The 17296-nt window shown below is 46.7% G+C and overlaps 1 protein-coding gene across 2 annotated transcripts in view; it reads left to right on the forward strand.

Moving 5' to 3' along the window:
• The window catches only part of CSNK1G2 (casein kinase 1 gamma 2), a 335785-nt gene that overhangs the window by 31445 nt on the left and 287044 nt on the right, over nt 1-17296 (forward strand). For both annotated transcript variants that reach the window (XM_069649504.1, XM_069649503.1), the window contains exon 2: nt 13070-13547. In XM_069649504.1, the coding sequence (XP_069505605.1) occupies nt 13361-13547 (187 nt within the window). In that variant the 5' untranslated portion in view covers nt 13070-13360. The remainder of the gene's footprint in view (nt 1-13069; nt 13548-17296) is intronic.

Below are 17296 nucleotides of genomic sequence, written 5' to 3' on the forward strand. Positions count from 1 at the left end.
CGCTAGATGTCTCCCAAGACCTCAGATCTTCCCTTACCTGTTTTTATATAGGTCTGATAGGTTGGCTAGTCTAAGGATGTCCAGGTATTTAATGGAATGACCTGTATCTCTCAACATGGTGGCTGGTCTGAAGGCTTCCCATCGATTATCAGGTAAACTTATATTAAGAATTTCGTATTTTAGTTTTGAACCTTGCCCTCTATTTGTTTTGCTATAATCGAAGCATACATTTTTGCAACAATATTTGAGGGCGATGGGGCAGTTTCAGGCACGTAGTTCAGCTTGGGGAGAACTGCTATGGTTGCCTCCCACCATTCTGAGTGTAACTATTTCGTGGTCAATGCAGGCATTCAATATCTGCCAGGGTTTGGGTCAACCCCTCTGTAGTTTTTATAAAAAAATGATCTGATGCTGTTGGGCCCCAGAGCTTTCCTCAGCGTTGGTGTCCTTTGCTTTCACCACTTTCTCTGTCGTGATCAGGCTTTCAAGGTTATCGCTTTCGGGTTTTGAGACTGTGGGTAATGGTACCTTCCCCAGGAATTTAGCTGCCTCCCCTGTCTTTGCTTCTCTGGAGTAGAGGCTAATCTCAGTTCCTCTGCCTTGCGATGGTATTTATTGCCAGCACTGTCCCTCACTTCTTATATTCTGTTATTTGTTTTTTTTACTGGTATACCAGTAGCTGCAACGGTTTATTTCGTATTATCTATTACCCACTCTGGAAATGAGAAATCGGTGCCTCCTTTTGTTTCCTGGCTGCCTGCAGTTTTCTGAGTTTTTTGTTTTTGTTTGTGCCATTTGCTCTGTGCGCTCTTTCTACCGCATGTATTTGCTGTGTTATGTTCTTTTGCTGCTTTAATTCTCCGAAGCTGTGCCGCCTTTGCTATCGGGGAGCCCCTCATGGTGTCTTTGAAGATATCCTAGACTATTTGGTTCGGAAGGGTATCACTTTTATTATTCTGGTAGAAGTTTGTGGTCTCAAGCTCTAGTTCTTTTAGGATTATCGGTTCTTGCATGAGGTACTGCCCAGCTCCCATGACGGAGCTCAAAACTCTTGCTCCAGCACGCTCAACCTACAGATAACTGGTGCATGATCAATACTGTAATGGGCCCGATTCCCCTGTGGTTCCTCCCTCGAGAGATACCAATTCTCCCATTAAGATGTGGCCAATTCGTGAGTATGAATTGTGCACATGTGAGTAGAAAGTGAAATCCCTTCCTCGTGGTGCTACTCTGGGTCTCGCAGGTTCATGTCTGACGAGGTTAGGCATACATCTGGTTCCATTTGTACCTGTCCTGCCAGGACCTATACTCTGTATTGTCGAATACCAAATTAAAGTCGCCCTTTGGGATGGGATGCCCTTCTGCCACAGCTTGGGAGTGTGGGTAGGATCGCATGTAAAAACTTGTTCTGGACAGTATATTGAAGCTAGAGTAAGGGGTCTATCTTGTATATAACCCTTCAGTATAAGGTATCAGCCTTCTTTATCACTCGTCTTGGTCATAAGTCGACACATAAGATATGGCCCTATAAGAATGAGCACCCTGTGTCCCCTCCTCCCCCCCCCCCTGCTCCCCTTTTTCCAGCAGCAAAGTCTTGCGTGGGGAAGTGGCTAGATTTCAGCCTGTACGTGTCCCTGGAGAGTAGGTGTATTTCTTGGATCCCCGCCATCTGTGTTTTATGATCCTTGAGCTTTAGTAGCTTCAATCTTTTGTGTGGGGAATTGAGCCCCCATATCTTTATTGGGGTGACTCGTTTTGGTGTCTACTCGTGGTGTTGCCTTCCTGCTTTTTTTGCCGTGGGTTTCTCACCCATGCCCCTTCCTCGATCGTTCCTGCTTCAGAAGCCTTGGTTGCTGGGCTAGTTGCGTGTCCCTGCCTGCTTGGGCTTTGTCCTCTTCTCTAATCCTTATGTCTCCCCCTTTCCACCCCCTCGTAATCTGCTTTTGTTTCTGCCCCCCCACCTCCCTCATTTTTTAATGTCCGGGGCATTCTTGTGCGCAGCTGGTAGAAGGTGTGGCAGACGTGGAGCGATAGCCTTCCCCAGTGTTGTCTTAAAATGTTGGCTCCTACATCAGTTGCCCACCTTCCTGGAAGGAATGTTCTTATGTGGAGATCTGAGGCTGATTACATGCGGTCTTCGGGCTGGCCCCTGATCTTCCTATAGTTGGAACCCGGTCTATATCGTATTGCCACTGTCCCTCCCATTCCCACGCACCCCCCCCTCCCCCATCTCTGCCACTGGTGCTCCCAACCCCTCCAAACCAGCTTCTTTATGTGCGCCCAACTGGTACCATCGTCCATCTCCTCGCTAATGGTGCGCTTGTGGACTCTGCTTGCACCCTCAGGATGCTGTAGGCATCCTCAATCCTTGTGACCAGATGGTTCTTGTTCCAGTAGAGCGCAAGGCCAAAAGGGAAAGTCCATTGATATCTTACTTTTGCGTCTGTTTCTCTGTTGCAGGTTTGAACAGAATTCTCTTATGCAGCGTCACCGGTGAGTGATCTTGGTAGATTCGTAGGGATAGCCCCTGGAAAACGATCACGCCTAGGTCCCTGGCCCATTTCAAGACTTCCGTTGTGTAGGAGTGACATTTAATCAATATGTCCGGAGGCCGAGCTCCTCTGCTTTGTCAGGCAGGTCCAACCCTATGTACCCATGATTATCCCTTTTACCTGCAATGAAAGCCAGTATCTGCTGTATCAGATATCCAAGGTCCGCGCCTTCAGTGCCCTCTCAGACGCAGTTTCTCCCTCCTGTGCCTGTTTTCCACTTCTTTGACCCTGCTCGGGATCATCTCACTCGTCTGGTTAGTTGCTCCCAGTGATATCATGTTATCCATTCCGCTTCCCTGCAGGGCTTGATTCAAAATTTTGTAAGCTTTGACTCTTGCCGTGGTCGCCTGGAGTTCATTATTGACCTCCGTCATAGAAGAGGTGATTGTGTGGGCTGTTGCTTGTAGCTCTTCCATGAACCGCGTTGCTATCTCATCCTTCAGAGTCCTCATACAGCTCAGCAGAACCTGCCTGGCCAGGCCTTGCAACGTGCCTTCCTGCAGCATGTCGTCTCCTTGCCTCTGCTGGGCAGTCATCATTTACCCTCCTTGTGTCAACTCGTTGTTGTGCTTTGCGACTGGCATTCTCCCTGGGGTCTCCTTGTTCCAAAGGGACTCCAGTGGGCTGCGGACCCGGCGGCACCCCTTCTGCTTCGTCAGCATTTGTTGGTTCCTGCTGCGTGGTGCCGGGACCATGGAAGTTCCCTGCTGCTTTGGGGTAGGGTAAGGGGTAGCTTGAGCGAGCCCCAATGGATGGCCTTATTTATGTGCATATATGAGCTGGGCCAGTTAGGGGGTCGTTCCCCTCATTAGTCTGTCCATATTTGGGGCCCTGTGGGACTTTTCTACTGCTGGCAGGACCAGAGGTTCCGGTACACCACTGGGCCCTGCAATGGACCCGGTTTGCTCACAACAGGGTTCTCCTCTCCCATTTGCCGTTGAAGGCATCGTCTTGGGGTCCGGCATCGGCTTCATAGTGCAGAGGTTGTAGCCTCACGACCCAGGTGGCGGAACTGTTTCACGCCCGCACTGGGTGCCTATTCCTCTCAGCAGCAGTTGCGCAGGTTCTTTGGTCGTGGGCTGCACGTTTCGTGCCGTCGCTGGATCTAGACCAACCGTGTTGGTCGGGTGAGGCCTGAGCTGGGCGGCCATGCTTGTCTGTGGCTGGCCACACCACTCCAACATCTTCATTATTTATTTGCACATTATCGTACTTCATATTTCCTCCCGTTGGATGTAAGCAGCAAATGGAACTGGCTACAACCTATCCCTTCCTGCTGCGTTTTGCTACGTAACTCTTGTGTTTTTAGCATTTGGAGCAGTGATTGGCCCAGGATTTTAAGAAGGCAGGGTGTTTTTCACTTGGGGGATGGCAAAATGGTGCCTTGGGCAGGACGTGCTGTAATGGTGCAAGACACTGCTGCGCCCTGCATAGGAGTTCGGGCAGATCACCGATTTGCCTGGTGAAGGTAGTAGTCACATTCAATCTACAAGTTTGCCGGTTGCACAGATGATGATTTAATATACAGAGGCCCCGCCCCACCTGTCTGGTGTGCTTAAAATCATAATTTGGGCAAGGCATTTGTTTTTCATTTTGATTACTTAATTTATTCAGCATGACGTGTTTCATGCAGTTATGAGAAATCAAGCATCCTGGAGTTTACCAGCTATTGCCTGTATTTTACCCCCTTATTTTGATTTCAATTACATTTTGTGGATTCACATTGATCACGTTAAATTGTCAACCAATGTCTCAAATGGATGCAGTTTTTAGACGATCTCCTCCATTTGCCTCTGCTTCGTTTACTCTTTCTACCCCTTTTTTTTCCTCACCTGCCGTACTTTCCTCCTGCATGGAAAGTTCTCGTACAAATTGTTAATTCTGTCCATAGCTGGAAAACATTTTGTATTTGAGACGGCTTAAAATGAAATTGCTTTGAATATTTATTAATTGTTCTCTTAATTAAATTACTGTCTATCAGTCGGTGACAGAACATTGATGACTCTACGGCAGCAGGGCATGGAATATACGAGGATGGCACAAACGGTTTATAGTGATAATACCGAAAACAAAAATCTCAAACAAAAATCTCGAAAACAAAAGCCCGAAAAAAAAAAGATCGAATTTTTTTGACGTTTTTTTCTCGAAATGGGGGGGTTCCCCCCAACCCCCTTTTTTTCTATTTTTTTTTTATTTTAACCCTTTTTTTTACTTACCTGACCCCAAAAACACATATATATATAAATAAATAAATAATTCGATATTTTTGTTTTCGAGATTTTTGCAGTTCGAGATTTTATTTTCGGTATTTTGACCGACCACCGGCACAAACCCATGGCCAGTTTATGCCACTGGCTTCAAGGATGGAATCCCTGTTTCTGGATAAACTAAGTTCTAATATCAACTTTCTTTCATTCATGCGTTATTTCTAATCGGTACCTGACTCGCCATAGTTACATTTTCATCCGCGCACCGATTGGTGCTTTCACGAGCCTTACCTGCAGGTAGTCCCTCTCACGTAAACGCATGTTCCTCGTGCTGGTCCCCAGCATTCTTCCACATGTCGTATTCTCCAGTCGGGCCACAATGGAAAGGGAGAAGGCACTACACGTAGTCACTTCTCCCGTTCCATGGCACCTATTTTCTTTGTTTACTGTGGCCGCCATGGAAAGGGAGAATGGACTGCATTGTCCACGGCGGCCATTGTATTTTTATTTTTATTTTTCAGTTCCTAAATGCGAAGTCTCCAGCCAAACCGCCCCTCCCCCCCGCCCATCCTCCCCCCCATTATTCCTCCCTTCTAAAGGGCAGGGATACTAATGGCAATAAGCCCCTCACTGGGGGCGGTGGGTATTACCACATCAGGTAATGCCCCTGGGGGCCTTCTTTAAGCTTTTCAATCTGGGGCCTGTTACTATGGGCCCCAGGGGCGTTACCTGACACGGTAATGTACCCCCCAACCCCACTTGTGGCTTATTGCCTAAAGAACTAAGCGCTGGACACATACTTGGCAAGTAGCTTATCTCAGTGTGGAAAGTGGGATGTCTGAACGTAATGCTGCAAAACAAGGCTACAGTTTCAGTGTACATGTGTAGGAAGCTGTACAGATCAGAATAGGGTAATGCTGAGCACCAGCACCTGATGGGCCATTGTCCACCACTGAGTTGAGGCGAAGCAGAAGGTTCACGGCACATTCGATCAGAGCTATTTAATATCTGCTTACTTCACTAGCCGTCCCTCATTTAGTGTTAAGTGTCATTGGTTGACTTCAAAAACGTGATGTCTGGTTAAACTTAAACCTTGCTCTATGGACAATTGCAACTCCTCCCAAACTCAATTATTGCCTTGTTCCCATGAACACATGGTTGGCTCTTAAACGTATTGGTTTAAAAAATTGAGTTTATGGTGGTCGGAACAGGAGCAGAGGTTGAGTTTATGGTGGTCGGAACAGGAGCAGAGGTTTGTCTCCAACTGGTTCCAGTGGTAAAACCTCTGAGTTTTATTGGCGCATTCTCCATCACGAGTCCACAAATTTCATGATTGACAAAGTATTTTCCTTCTTGTCCCCTCCAACCACCCTCCCCCTCACCTCCCCCCCCCACTCCCACTGAACCCAAGCAATACTAACTATGGTTAGTTACTCCAACATGACAAGGTATTGTCCAATTTTACCTAGTGCTAATTTGACCTACTCCCATTTGATAGCAGGTTTTTGACCTAATTTGGTAGGTCAAATGGTACACTTAAATAAGAAAAATAGTTGTGGGGTGAGGGAATAGGTTGAGGTGGGGGAAAGTTGGGGGATGTAGGGGTCTTCCCCCATATTTGGAGGGGTAGCAGCAGCAGGGGGGTCTCCCGCAGTAGGTACAAATTAGGTAAAATGGCCAGTAGGTCATGTTTTTTTCCGTCAAACGACCCAAATCCCCATGGCAATGGCATCTACTTAGGTTTTCTAAAGTATCTCATTAAGTGTCCACAATGGGGCAAGTAGATGCTTCTGCAATCGTGTCCCCTTCCCCCCCGTCCCACCCATCCTCCAAGTGTGCGTACCAGTCATTGGCTCCCTATTCGCAAAGCATAGCCAATCGTCTACCACTTTTGTTATGGGGTGAACCCCCCAGGGGTAGCTGCTTCAGAGTGTGCTTGCCGCTAACGTCTTAATTTGTCGGAGAGCTGCAGGACTGGTAATGAGTACTACCCAAATCCCGAAAACCTAGAAAGAGGTATGCATACCGTTAACCTGCCCTCGCCATTCACTGATAAATCTTGTAGCCTATAGAACCTTAATTGGGTGTAATTGTATTCTTGATAAATTATAGTTGTATTCTTGGTTTGATTCGAAAAGCAAATAAAGTTAATCTTAAGTTTTTTAATCCTCTGTCACAGTCGACGCGTGGTTCGGCTCAGTCTTTTTCAATTACTTTTTCTTGCATTGTTCCATTCTATTATGTATTCCATACTCTGCTGCGATGTGCTATTGCTTATAGATTTCTATCAAGAATTCCTCTTGACTGTTGCCCCTCGGGATGCCTGTTTGCATGATATTCATATATTCCATGTATTATTGATCGGTAAGGCTTATTAGCATGAACCTACTAAATATCATATACAGAATGATTGGTCAAGTGCAACTTGAAGGCTAATTGGTCATGCACAGGCAATCCTCTTTGTTTGAGAGTGAACAGTTTCTTATTTAAGGTCAAGCCTGGTTTACTTGCATAGTGAGAACCGTTGGAGTAATTCACATGTTCGGTTGTCATTTGGTCAAAGGACGTGAAAATTATTACGCCTTGTCCGAAAATGGTCTGAAGGTGTCATTTATGTGAAAGTACAGTTGTTAGTCAAGCAGTCTACTATAAATAGGAGTGTCAAAAAAATCGCTCTAAGTTACCAAATGTGTTTAAGAAATAATTGTGTATGTTTTTTTTCTGTATGTATATTTGAACCCATATAGTAATATATTTGCTAGTTTGCAGCAGACCTACTACCAGTAGCAGACCAATGCCACTTTACGACCAGGTTACGGATTGACTCCCCAGGGCAAATGACGCCAAATAAGCACACCTGTATGAATAATACTCTGTGCATTTGGGATAATCTAAAAATAAACGTTAGGACGCAACCTTTTAAGCATTTTCACCAAATTCTAACTTGCACATAAAAGGCAAACGTATAATTTTGCCCATAATTTATAACCACCTATGCTTTAAAAAAACCTTAGTGCCAAGGACAATGTATCTCGTCCTTGGGATTTCCTCCCCAGTGCCAAGGACGAGATGACTCGTCCTTGGCACTTAAGGGGTTAATGAAGGAGAAAATGTTAGAAGGCTTTGATTGGTGAAATACCGAAATCGCCAAAAAAGGCCTTGGCACTGGGGGGGGAACCCATGGCAGTTATTAGCTGAGGAAGGCGGCTTGTTGATTTTGACTTCAGCAGGGCTCATTCCTGACGAGAGGGAACATTGATGGATTTAGTGAGAGGTGGTGATGAAACCGTAGCAAGATAGGTTAACCATGTTGCAGGTATAGGATCTGAAGAAGACCCATTTTAATTGGAATGCAGCAAGACAGTTTCTTCCTTTTGCGTGTTGGATAGTCATTTCCTATAGTAGGCCAGCAATTCAGTGTGAGTGGGGGGGGGCGTTGGTTAATCTGAAGTATGTTAAAGTATATGGGAGGCAGTTTTAACCTAAATGTTGTTGATTTTAGTTTAAAAAGAGCTTAGTTGGTGCCTGCAATAGCACTGGTATTGCCATGATGCCTTTGGGCGACTTGTGCACTATATAAGAATTCATAACGTAACATAATGTTGTGGATGCTTTTGTGGTGAATAGGTCTTTAAGTATTTTAAATAACTTCTGAGTATTGCCGATAGCTGCCATTTTTTCACAATGTTTTTGCCACAGCAATATGTTCATGCTAGTCTTTAAGGACATTAAGAAAAGTTTATCCTATAGTATTCACTTCATGGTTGTACTAAAAGGCACATTTCTTTTTATTATGATTTTCTCTTTTAAGATGTCGGTTATGCCTCCCACCAATCTAAAAGCCATATGCAGCTTGACGTTGTGACATCTCGGTTCGTTTTCATATGATAGCCTCCATGTCTTCAAAGCAAACCACTTTAGATTTGATCACATTTGGTCAAATGGATTGCAGCGGGGACCATTTTATCCTCTGATCTGAGCTATTATAAACTGTGTAGGATCTGGGTGTCGGCTCGACACAGTGAGAGCTTGTCTGGGTCATCTCTCACAGTGATTTGGATAGTGGCATTGGTCTCACATTGCAACACATGCCACTTCCCGCACAGCTCTTGATGGCTAATAGCCTGTACACACTTATAACCACAAGGCTAGGTACAGGAAACGCTACGCTTCCCTGCTCAAAGTTATCCCCCATTTAGACTACTATACTGCAAATCTTCAGGTCTATGGACTGTTTTGATCAGTAAACGTAAATGATCCGAAGGACCTATATATGCTGTAATCCTGTTTTCATCCATAGAACTTTAAAAGATGAATACAAATGTATAGCAATCTCTTTAAGACATTTTCATATAATTTTAAATGGTCTTTACTTTTTCCAGATTAAAGAACAACACCAATCGCAATCTTCCAAGCCATGATACAGGCCAAAAAAATTAAATGTGGAGAATGCAGTGTGCCCGTTGGACATAACTACTTTATTTGAGCATGTTCTGCTCAGTTGTCTTTTTAGGTTTTAGTTAATCTATTTTATGATGTTCTTTACTTTTAAAAGAAATGTATTTTCTCCAGCATGGGGTCTGGCATGGATTCATATTCCCTGTTGCCAGGCTGGGAATCCTCAGTAAAACAAAAAAAACGGTTTCACTTTCACTTTAAAACTGGTATTTCCCCTCTTAACCAATCACTGTCCACTGGGTCATACTGCCCCCATCCAATGACAGTCCTCTCCCTATGCCCCTCCTCTGGCAGCCATCTCTAGATTTTTACCGCATGCTTGTGTTGGGGAGTCCTCGAGTTGCTCTCTGAGCTGTTTGTTGGTTTTTGTGGATAAGTTTGAGATATATATATTTTTAAATCTTTTTTTGTTTCCACCAGAGCCTGTGTGCTCTTTTCTCATCGGCCAGCAACAGGTATCTGTTGTGCTGCTCAAGGGCAAAGATTCGTCAAAGTTTTCAGGAAGGCCATCTTGGGCCTACTTCATGCCCTCCCGACCATGGCAGAGGAGAAAAAGGAGAGAAGGACCCTCTTCAGGCTCTGCACCCAATGAGGGTCTTCATGGAGGACAAACCTCTGTCTTTACTGCCTGCATCTGGACCACGTGGAGGTGGAGTGCAAGATATGCCTGGGCTTCTCGAAGATCATGAAAGACAGGCACAGCAGGCTGGCGGCCTGGCTAAATTCGAACAAGGCCTCTGCCCCGCGGGCCAAGCAGGGTCATGCCTCGCCCAGAACCGGCCGGTCCGAACAGCGGTCTCCCTCTGGGAAGAGGTCAAATATCTTTGAGGTCAACATCCATGCGGGGGGTCCAAGATAAGGCCAAGAACTACAAGTCCAATTCCACCGGGTTCGCTGCTGATGCGGGTCCCAGGTTGGATAGGCCGCAATCACTATCGCTGTCCGCCTCCAGAGCCAGCCTGCAATCGAGATCCTCTTCAAAGAGGAAGTAATCCACCCCGGCCAAGTTACGGGAGAAATGGGTTAAGCCCAGGATGGAGGATCAGAGGAAGGCTGCACAGTCCAAGCAAGCGCAACCGGTGCAGTCAAAATCCTTGTCGTCCACTTTGTCAACACCTGATTTGACGACCACGCTGGAGGTAGTTGCCGATTTGACGAGGGTGGCTCCTATGACCCAAAGGATATCCCTGCCCCAAAGGCGCGACACGACTGCCGAAGCTGCAGCGAAGGCTGCAAGCACCCCTGGGGTGGGGTGTTGGGCACCTGTCCAGATCCAGGTTCCAAACCCTCAGGGAAGAAAAAGGGGGTGGGGGAAAGAAGGACCCAAAACAGCCCTCCAAGATTGCCATTCAACCAATGGGCATCTCACCCACGGACGACAATCGAGAGTCCGTCCATACAGTCCACTAGGACGACGGTGCAGCTCCCAGTGCTGCATTTTTCCCTTTGCAGCCAAGGGACATATCCATGGACATGCGGTCGACTCTCCACACTTTGGTGATGGAGATCCATCAGAGGTTTCCCACAGCACCGACACCTGTGGAGCTGCAGGCCCCTGACCAGCCTTGGTGTAAGAAGAGAAAGCGTCATCCAATCCCTCCTCCACCACATCAGGCCTTACCAGTGGACCCGAACATGGACACTGGTGCTGACACGGCCACAGGAACTGATGAAGATGAGGATGAATCGCTGCAGCTAGACACCCCTCGGTCTCTCCACCAGACGAAGTGGGATCATTCAACTCGATCTCCAGGGCCTCCAAGCTATTCCAGCTGGTGCCCGAGGAATCCAGGAAAGAGGGCTTCTTATATCAGCAATGAGAGTCCAAGAGGAAGACTATCTTGGTGGTTCCCTTTCTGGATGACCTTTGGGAGGAAGACCTAGCCCTCATGAAGAACCCATGCTCTTCTCCAACCAAGCGAGACCGGTTGAAGAACAAATTTAGGGTGCTGGACTATGCGCCCAAGTGCTTGAAGTCGCTACCGTTGCTGGACTCGGTAGTGTCGGCTGCGGCAAGGAAACGTTCGGCTAACCCTGGCTTCGTCATCAGTTCTCCCTGACGATGAAGGGAAGAAATTGGATGCAATTGTGAAGAGTCATTTACACAGCAGCATCCACAATCAAGGCGGCTAATTCTCTGGCTATCTTTGGCTGATGCATTCGGGGGCTTAGGTACAAGCTGGGCCTGATCCTAGAATTCCTTCATGATGACAAGAAAATGGAAGCTATCGCCCTCTTTCATGAAGGGCAGGTGGCATTGGACCATGCCATTACGGTGGCAGTGGACATTGCGGACAAGGGTTTCCGGCAGATGGGAAACTGAGTCTGCCTTAGTTTGCAGGGATGGTTGAAGTTGACGAACCTTCATGAGGACGTTCATGCGAAGGTGCTGCAGATGCCTTTCGGGGAACATCCGTTCGGGAAGGCGGTTGACAAATCCCTTCAAGCCATAAAGACAGTTTCAGAGACGGCAGCATCGCTCGTCTTTTCGCTCCTGCAGGGGTAAATCGAGCAGATCATCCAAGGGTTTCCCCAAATCAAAGGGGCTTTTCCGATCTTTCCCGCCAGTGAAGGCTCCTGCCCTAGCATGGAAACTCAACATGGTCCCGATGAGGGCTCCTGGGTGTGCCTTTCGTACCTATGTATCAAGCCCCACTCTAGTTTCTCTCATGGAACACGACTTTCCTTGTGGCTATCACTTCTGCCAGATATGTGGGTTTGATCCAGGCCCTATCCTCCAAGAAACCATACTTGACTTTCCACGAATCGAGGTTGGTACTGCGTACACACCCCTTCTTCATGCAGAAGGTTCATTGGGTTTCCACCTCAACTTTTGGTGTTGCCCGTTTTCTTCCTGAAACCTTCACCGGCAGACAGGGCTTTGCATTTGCTGGACGTTGCTCATGCCTTGAAGTTCTACATAAAACACGCATGAAGAATTTTCGGAAGACTTCTCAATTGTTTGTGAACTTTGGTCCTGTGAACCATGGGAAGGCCTTGCCCAAAGCTTCCATTTCAAGGTGGCTCTCCGGCTGCATCATGCACTGTAATCGGCTGGCGAACCAGCCTCTGCCAGGCCGTAAAAGAGCACATTCCACCAGAGCAATCGCAGCGACGACTGCGTTCCTTTCTGGTGTGCCCCTGCTTGACATCTGCAGGGCTGCGACGTGTAGGTCCACGCATACCTTCACAAAGTTATACTGCGTCCATAGGGATTCAAGGGAGGAGTCCCAAGTCTGCCAGGCAGTGCTACGCCACCTGTTCGCTTGAGGTGAGTCTGTTCCAGGGTAAGTGTTAATTGCGTCTCTTCAGCCTTGCCACCTCCTGTGAGTGTGTAATGTAGTACTGCTGTGTATTCGTTATTCAGGAACATGTGAATTCTTGCCAGACCCCATGCTGGCCCCAGTTTAAATCACTTATCTGTAACTATTGTTCTCCAGCATGGGTCTGGCATGGATTCACATGCGAACCCACCCTCCGCCCCTCTGCAGCTCTTCTTGGTCACACTGCTACTTTACGTGCTTGCCAAATCTGAAGATGGCTGTCAGAGGCAGGGCTTAGGGAGAGGACTGACATTGGATGGGGGCAGTATGACTTGGAGGACAGTGATTGGTTTGGAGGAGAAATACAGTTTTAAAGTCAAACAGTTTTTTCTTTTAACGAGGATTCCCAGCCTGACAACAGGGAATATTCATGTGAATCCATGCCAGACGCATGCTAGAGAACAATAGTTACAGGTAAGTAACTTAAAACCATACCAACCATTTGTGGAAAGTAGGAATACAGAATTGTCATTTGTTTAAAAATCCCCCAACATAGTCTCGTCTTGATTTCTCTTAATTTCTCTTTCAGTTTGGAGCCAGAAGTGTTCTCGTCCGAGAAGAGCATCATTTCAAAGGATGCCCTCTCCAGCCAAGGGTGGCCCCGCAGAGCGGACAATGGGACTTGCGGCCAGATCTCTGGGAGCACTGACATTGCAGTAGCTGGGAGTTTGTGGGTGGCGTTCACGCCCTCCCCTCCTCTTCGCATCGGTATGGTGTACTAGCAGGTGGCTTTGAGTTCTGTTTTTCCACTATTTTTGCTGGATTGGGGGCTTTGCATGGCAGAGGCGTAACCGTGGAGAGGCCGGGGTACCACAAACTTATGGATTTTGATAAGAGAGGAGGGAAAGGGGAGACAGAAGAAGGCAAAAGGATGTCCAAGGCAGGTGGGGGAAGGAACACACACGGGAACCGCAGCACTGGGACAAACTCTGGAGTCTTGATGGTGGGGCCCAACTTTCGGGTCGGAAAGAAGATCGGATGTGGCAACTTTGGGGAACTTCGTCTTGGTGAGTCGCTCTTGTTTGCATGGTAAATAAGTGTCAACGTTGTTCACGTGTCTGCCGTTTGTGTGACTTTGCAGTGCAGTCCTTCTCTGAAGATGCAGTAGCTTCACTGCTTTGAAATAGTGTGAATAAGATAAGAAGCAGAGTAATACCTGTGTACAGAATGCTATGAAGTGTGAACAAGGAGCCATTTGTGTGTGCTATGCAGCATATCGAACTTCAGTCTGAGATTCAGCAGACGGTATCTCCTTTCCATCAAATATATTAGCAAAGCTGATGACACTTTCTTTTTTTGGGTTAAATACATTTGCTAGGGGCTTGGAAGCATAGTCCTCTAAAAATGAAGTTCTAGTTCTTGAAATTATGGACCGAGAAAACCAAGTGAATTAATGAGTGTCTGCTCACCCTTTGCTAGTGTAAATCCCAAAAAGCACACTAGGTGGTGACTTGTTGATCATACTGCATACATTTGGCATAGGTACAAAAAACACATTTCTAAATGTGGTGAAGATTCCGATTTGTTGATCTCGCAGATGGCCAACACATGCGTAATGTCTTGTACGTAATATTTGTATGGTACCAGTTGTATTGTAGGAAAAAGTAGCTCAGGAGACCAATAGCTCCTAGTTATTGCTACCCGTCTTTCAGGTTTGACTGGAATGTTCTGTTTTATATAGACATCTTGTACATGGTGGCGTGCAGGTGTCGTCAGAGTTGTGCTTTGAACTGGTTGCTAAATTGCTCCACCTTAAGCTGTGAGTAGTGTGGGTTTGGGTTTTGGATCTTCATGTGTTCCTGTCTATGGTGGGTAGTTTACTATTCTATAGCGTCTGGCCTGAATGCAGGTGTGAAGGTTGGAGTTATGTAGCTCCATCTGCAGGCTGTGCAAGGCAAGGGTGATGCCAGAAAATGTGTCTACACTTGTGACGGCATCTTAATTCTATACGTTTTAGCCATGCATGGTTTCCAGCTGGCCCCCAGAAAGATCAAAAGTTAATAGGAGTCACCTAAAGAAAGTCTTTTCATCTGTAAGAGTAAATTTTGCTGAGCCTGGTACTTAAAACCTAAGTGCAGGGCAGCACAGTATGTTGGTATGGCCATTTGCAACACATAGTAAATTAGCCTGGCAAATGGCTGGGGCCCGGGGGGGGGGGCAATTGCACTGCTGTACATCGATTTTCTTTCTAGTGGGGAGGTTGGAAAAGAGTGCCACCAAGTAGAAACATGGAAGTGAGACATGAGGTATGTCATAAGCACAGTGAGCTAGAGATTGGGTCAAAAGCCCCAGGCCAGCATTCGCCTCGGAATACACCATGGGGGTCTGTTTTCATGTCGGGCATTTTTAGACTTCTTTTCGGAACCGATTGGAAATATGTTGAAAAATCCACCCTGGAGCACTCCACCAGCAAGCACTTTTTCTTTTACCATAAACATGACTGTGTCCCAGCTGCCAGTTTCCAGTTGTTTATTGTTGCCTGGTGCTAGTTGACTGACGTGGAATTTATAGGTTCTACTTCCTGACTCCAGTTTCAAGAACTGTTCTGCCATTGGCACCGAGGGTACGTTTTTGTTTTTTTTGGCGCTATGCTGAAATTCGCAGTATACGTTACTTCTATAGAGGTGTGGCAGATTGCCATCTGCAAGTCTAGATAACCTGGGCTTTTTTTGTAATTTCTTTTTTCACATAAAATGGTGGGCAATTGTGTTGCTGAAATGGTCTGCTAATTGTACTCCTCTTTCACAAATGCTCATGCCAAAATTGTCCATGTGCCTTTGACACAGCCTACAGGCAGACCTAGCCCCAGCTTTGTAGCAGCACAGGACAGGTTCAACGGTCATATGTGCATCCCCGACAGCTGCCAGTGCACAAAGTTCCTGCTGGCATAGCTGGCTTTTTATTCTTGTGCAACTCTGATCTGAAATGTAATGATATCCCTTAGTCTGGCGTCATGTACATTTTTAAATGTAATCCATGCCCAGTCATAGCATGGTGACTGAGCACACAATTCTACAGTCCAAGCAAATGATATCGCACCATGTCCGCTCTGTGAGCAGGGCTAGCTATCGCAGGACTGTTTGTTTATTAGTGTCTGGTCTGACTGTTGTCGCTAAAGCCAAGTGAAACAATAGCCAGCATGCTCCTTTGATTTTCCTGCAGGGCAGGTAACCCTTTCCCCCCAGGACATCAGAACATCCTCAGGTCTCCTAGATACTGGTGATTTACAGGCAGCACTGGCACATCCTAGCCACGCTCACCTAAGGGTGCTGATTAGTAGCGTCTCTTTGAAGACAGCAGGCATAGGAAAGGGGTGGGGTTGAAGTAGCCAGAGTGAAGGCAGGCTGGGAAAAGGGTCCCAACATCTTGGTTTCTGTTAGGGCTCTCTTCCCTTTTCTTTTCCCTTCCATTGCATACGGGCAAGGTACACTGGGTGTGATGTCATAAGGCAAAAGGCACTTGTTGCAACAGGGATTGTACACCTTACAGCAGGCTTACTTTAGACCAATCGTCTGTGGCATTCTGCCTTTAAAACAGAAAGCTCCCCCACACCCCCATTCTTTCATTCACCTGTGTACTTCCATCACCTGTGTACTTCCACAAGGAACAGAAGAATTAATCTGCATCTGTTTCGAGAGGGCTGAGGGGGAAACAGTCTTTCCCAAAGTCCTATGCTGGGGATTTTGAGGCTGAAGGCATCCAGTCAAAGGAGAGCTCTGTTCCCTAACCATACTCTGGGAACATGCTGTGTGACTGCTGTTGGACGAAGTTTATTTTTTATCATGGATGTACTGGAACCAGGATCCTGGTCACTGGAATTGAAGGATCCCCTGTAGGTTGGATGTAAGCCAAGCTCCCTGGAGTGGGAGTGCAGAAGGACCCACCCGCAACAACAGAACCAACAAAGTGACTCCTGGCTCACCCAGCATCACCGAACTGGTTCTGGTTTGGGTGCATTTGACGCTGTCCACGCTGCTGCAACGGAACCGCCAGAGTTCTTTTTTTTTTTTTTTTTTTTTTTTAATTTTTGTTTTTTTTTTTTGTTTTTTTTTTTGCTGCCAGAGTTCTCTCCGACCTTGATGCCAAATCTCTCTGCATCTAGCTTTGCTCGATGCTGAAGCTCTGAGACCTGCTGCGTGTTCTAGTATCCCCCAACTCAAACAGCTGCCCAGTCATCAGCTTCTTTGACCTGCAAGCCAATGTTGCTGGAGCACCCCACTGTCATGTGAACCAGCCGAGCCCACTCACTGGGTAAGGCCAGTAGCTGCATCCAAGGCCGCTGAGTTTTCCAGCCCACCGACACGACATTGCGTGCCTTCCCAGCGTCTTTAACCAACAAGTCGTTGCCGCTGCTGAACAGCACTGCATTGTTGGACCCAGCACCATCAATCCTCGACTCAAAGCACCCAGATTCCCAGTTTAACGCTGACGACGAGAAAACGAGGAAAGGCCCTATGCCCTGTTATCTTCGTGGTTTCTGATTTAGTTATTTGTATTTTATGGTATGATTGAAAGTCTATTTTTGTATAGAACCTTGATTAGACATTCGTTTTTTTGGACTATTGTCCTTAAGGTGTTAGGGTTTCTTCTGTTATCCACTCACATTCCCCCTTAAGAATTTAGTCTGCACATAGCCTACACTACCACAAAAGGCAGAGAAGATACACCTGTGGGGTTGCATCTGTTTCACCTTAGATTGGGATTACTGCTGGTTTGATAGTGTGTGGCTTAGCACTCCCTGTACTCTTGTGGAACA

The sequence above is a fragment of the Ambystoma mexicanum genome, chromosome 1p (genome assembly GCF_040938575.1).
Source record: "Ambystoma mexicanum isolate Mex_15411 chromosome 1p, UKY_AmexF1_1, whole genome shotgun sequence".
Classification (NCBI taxonomy): Eukaryota; Metazoa; Chordata; class Amphibia; order Caudata; family Ambystomatidae; genus Ambystoma; species Ambystoma mexicanum.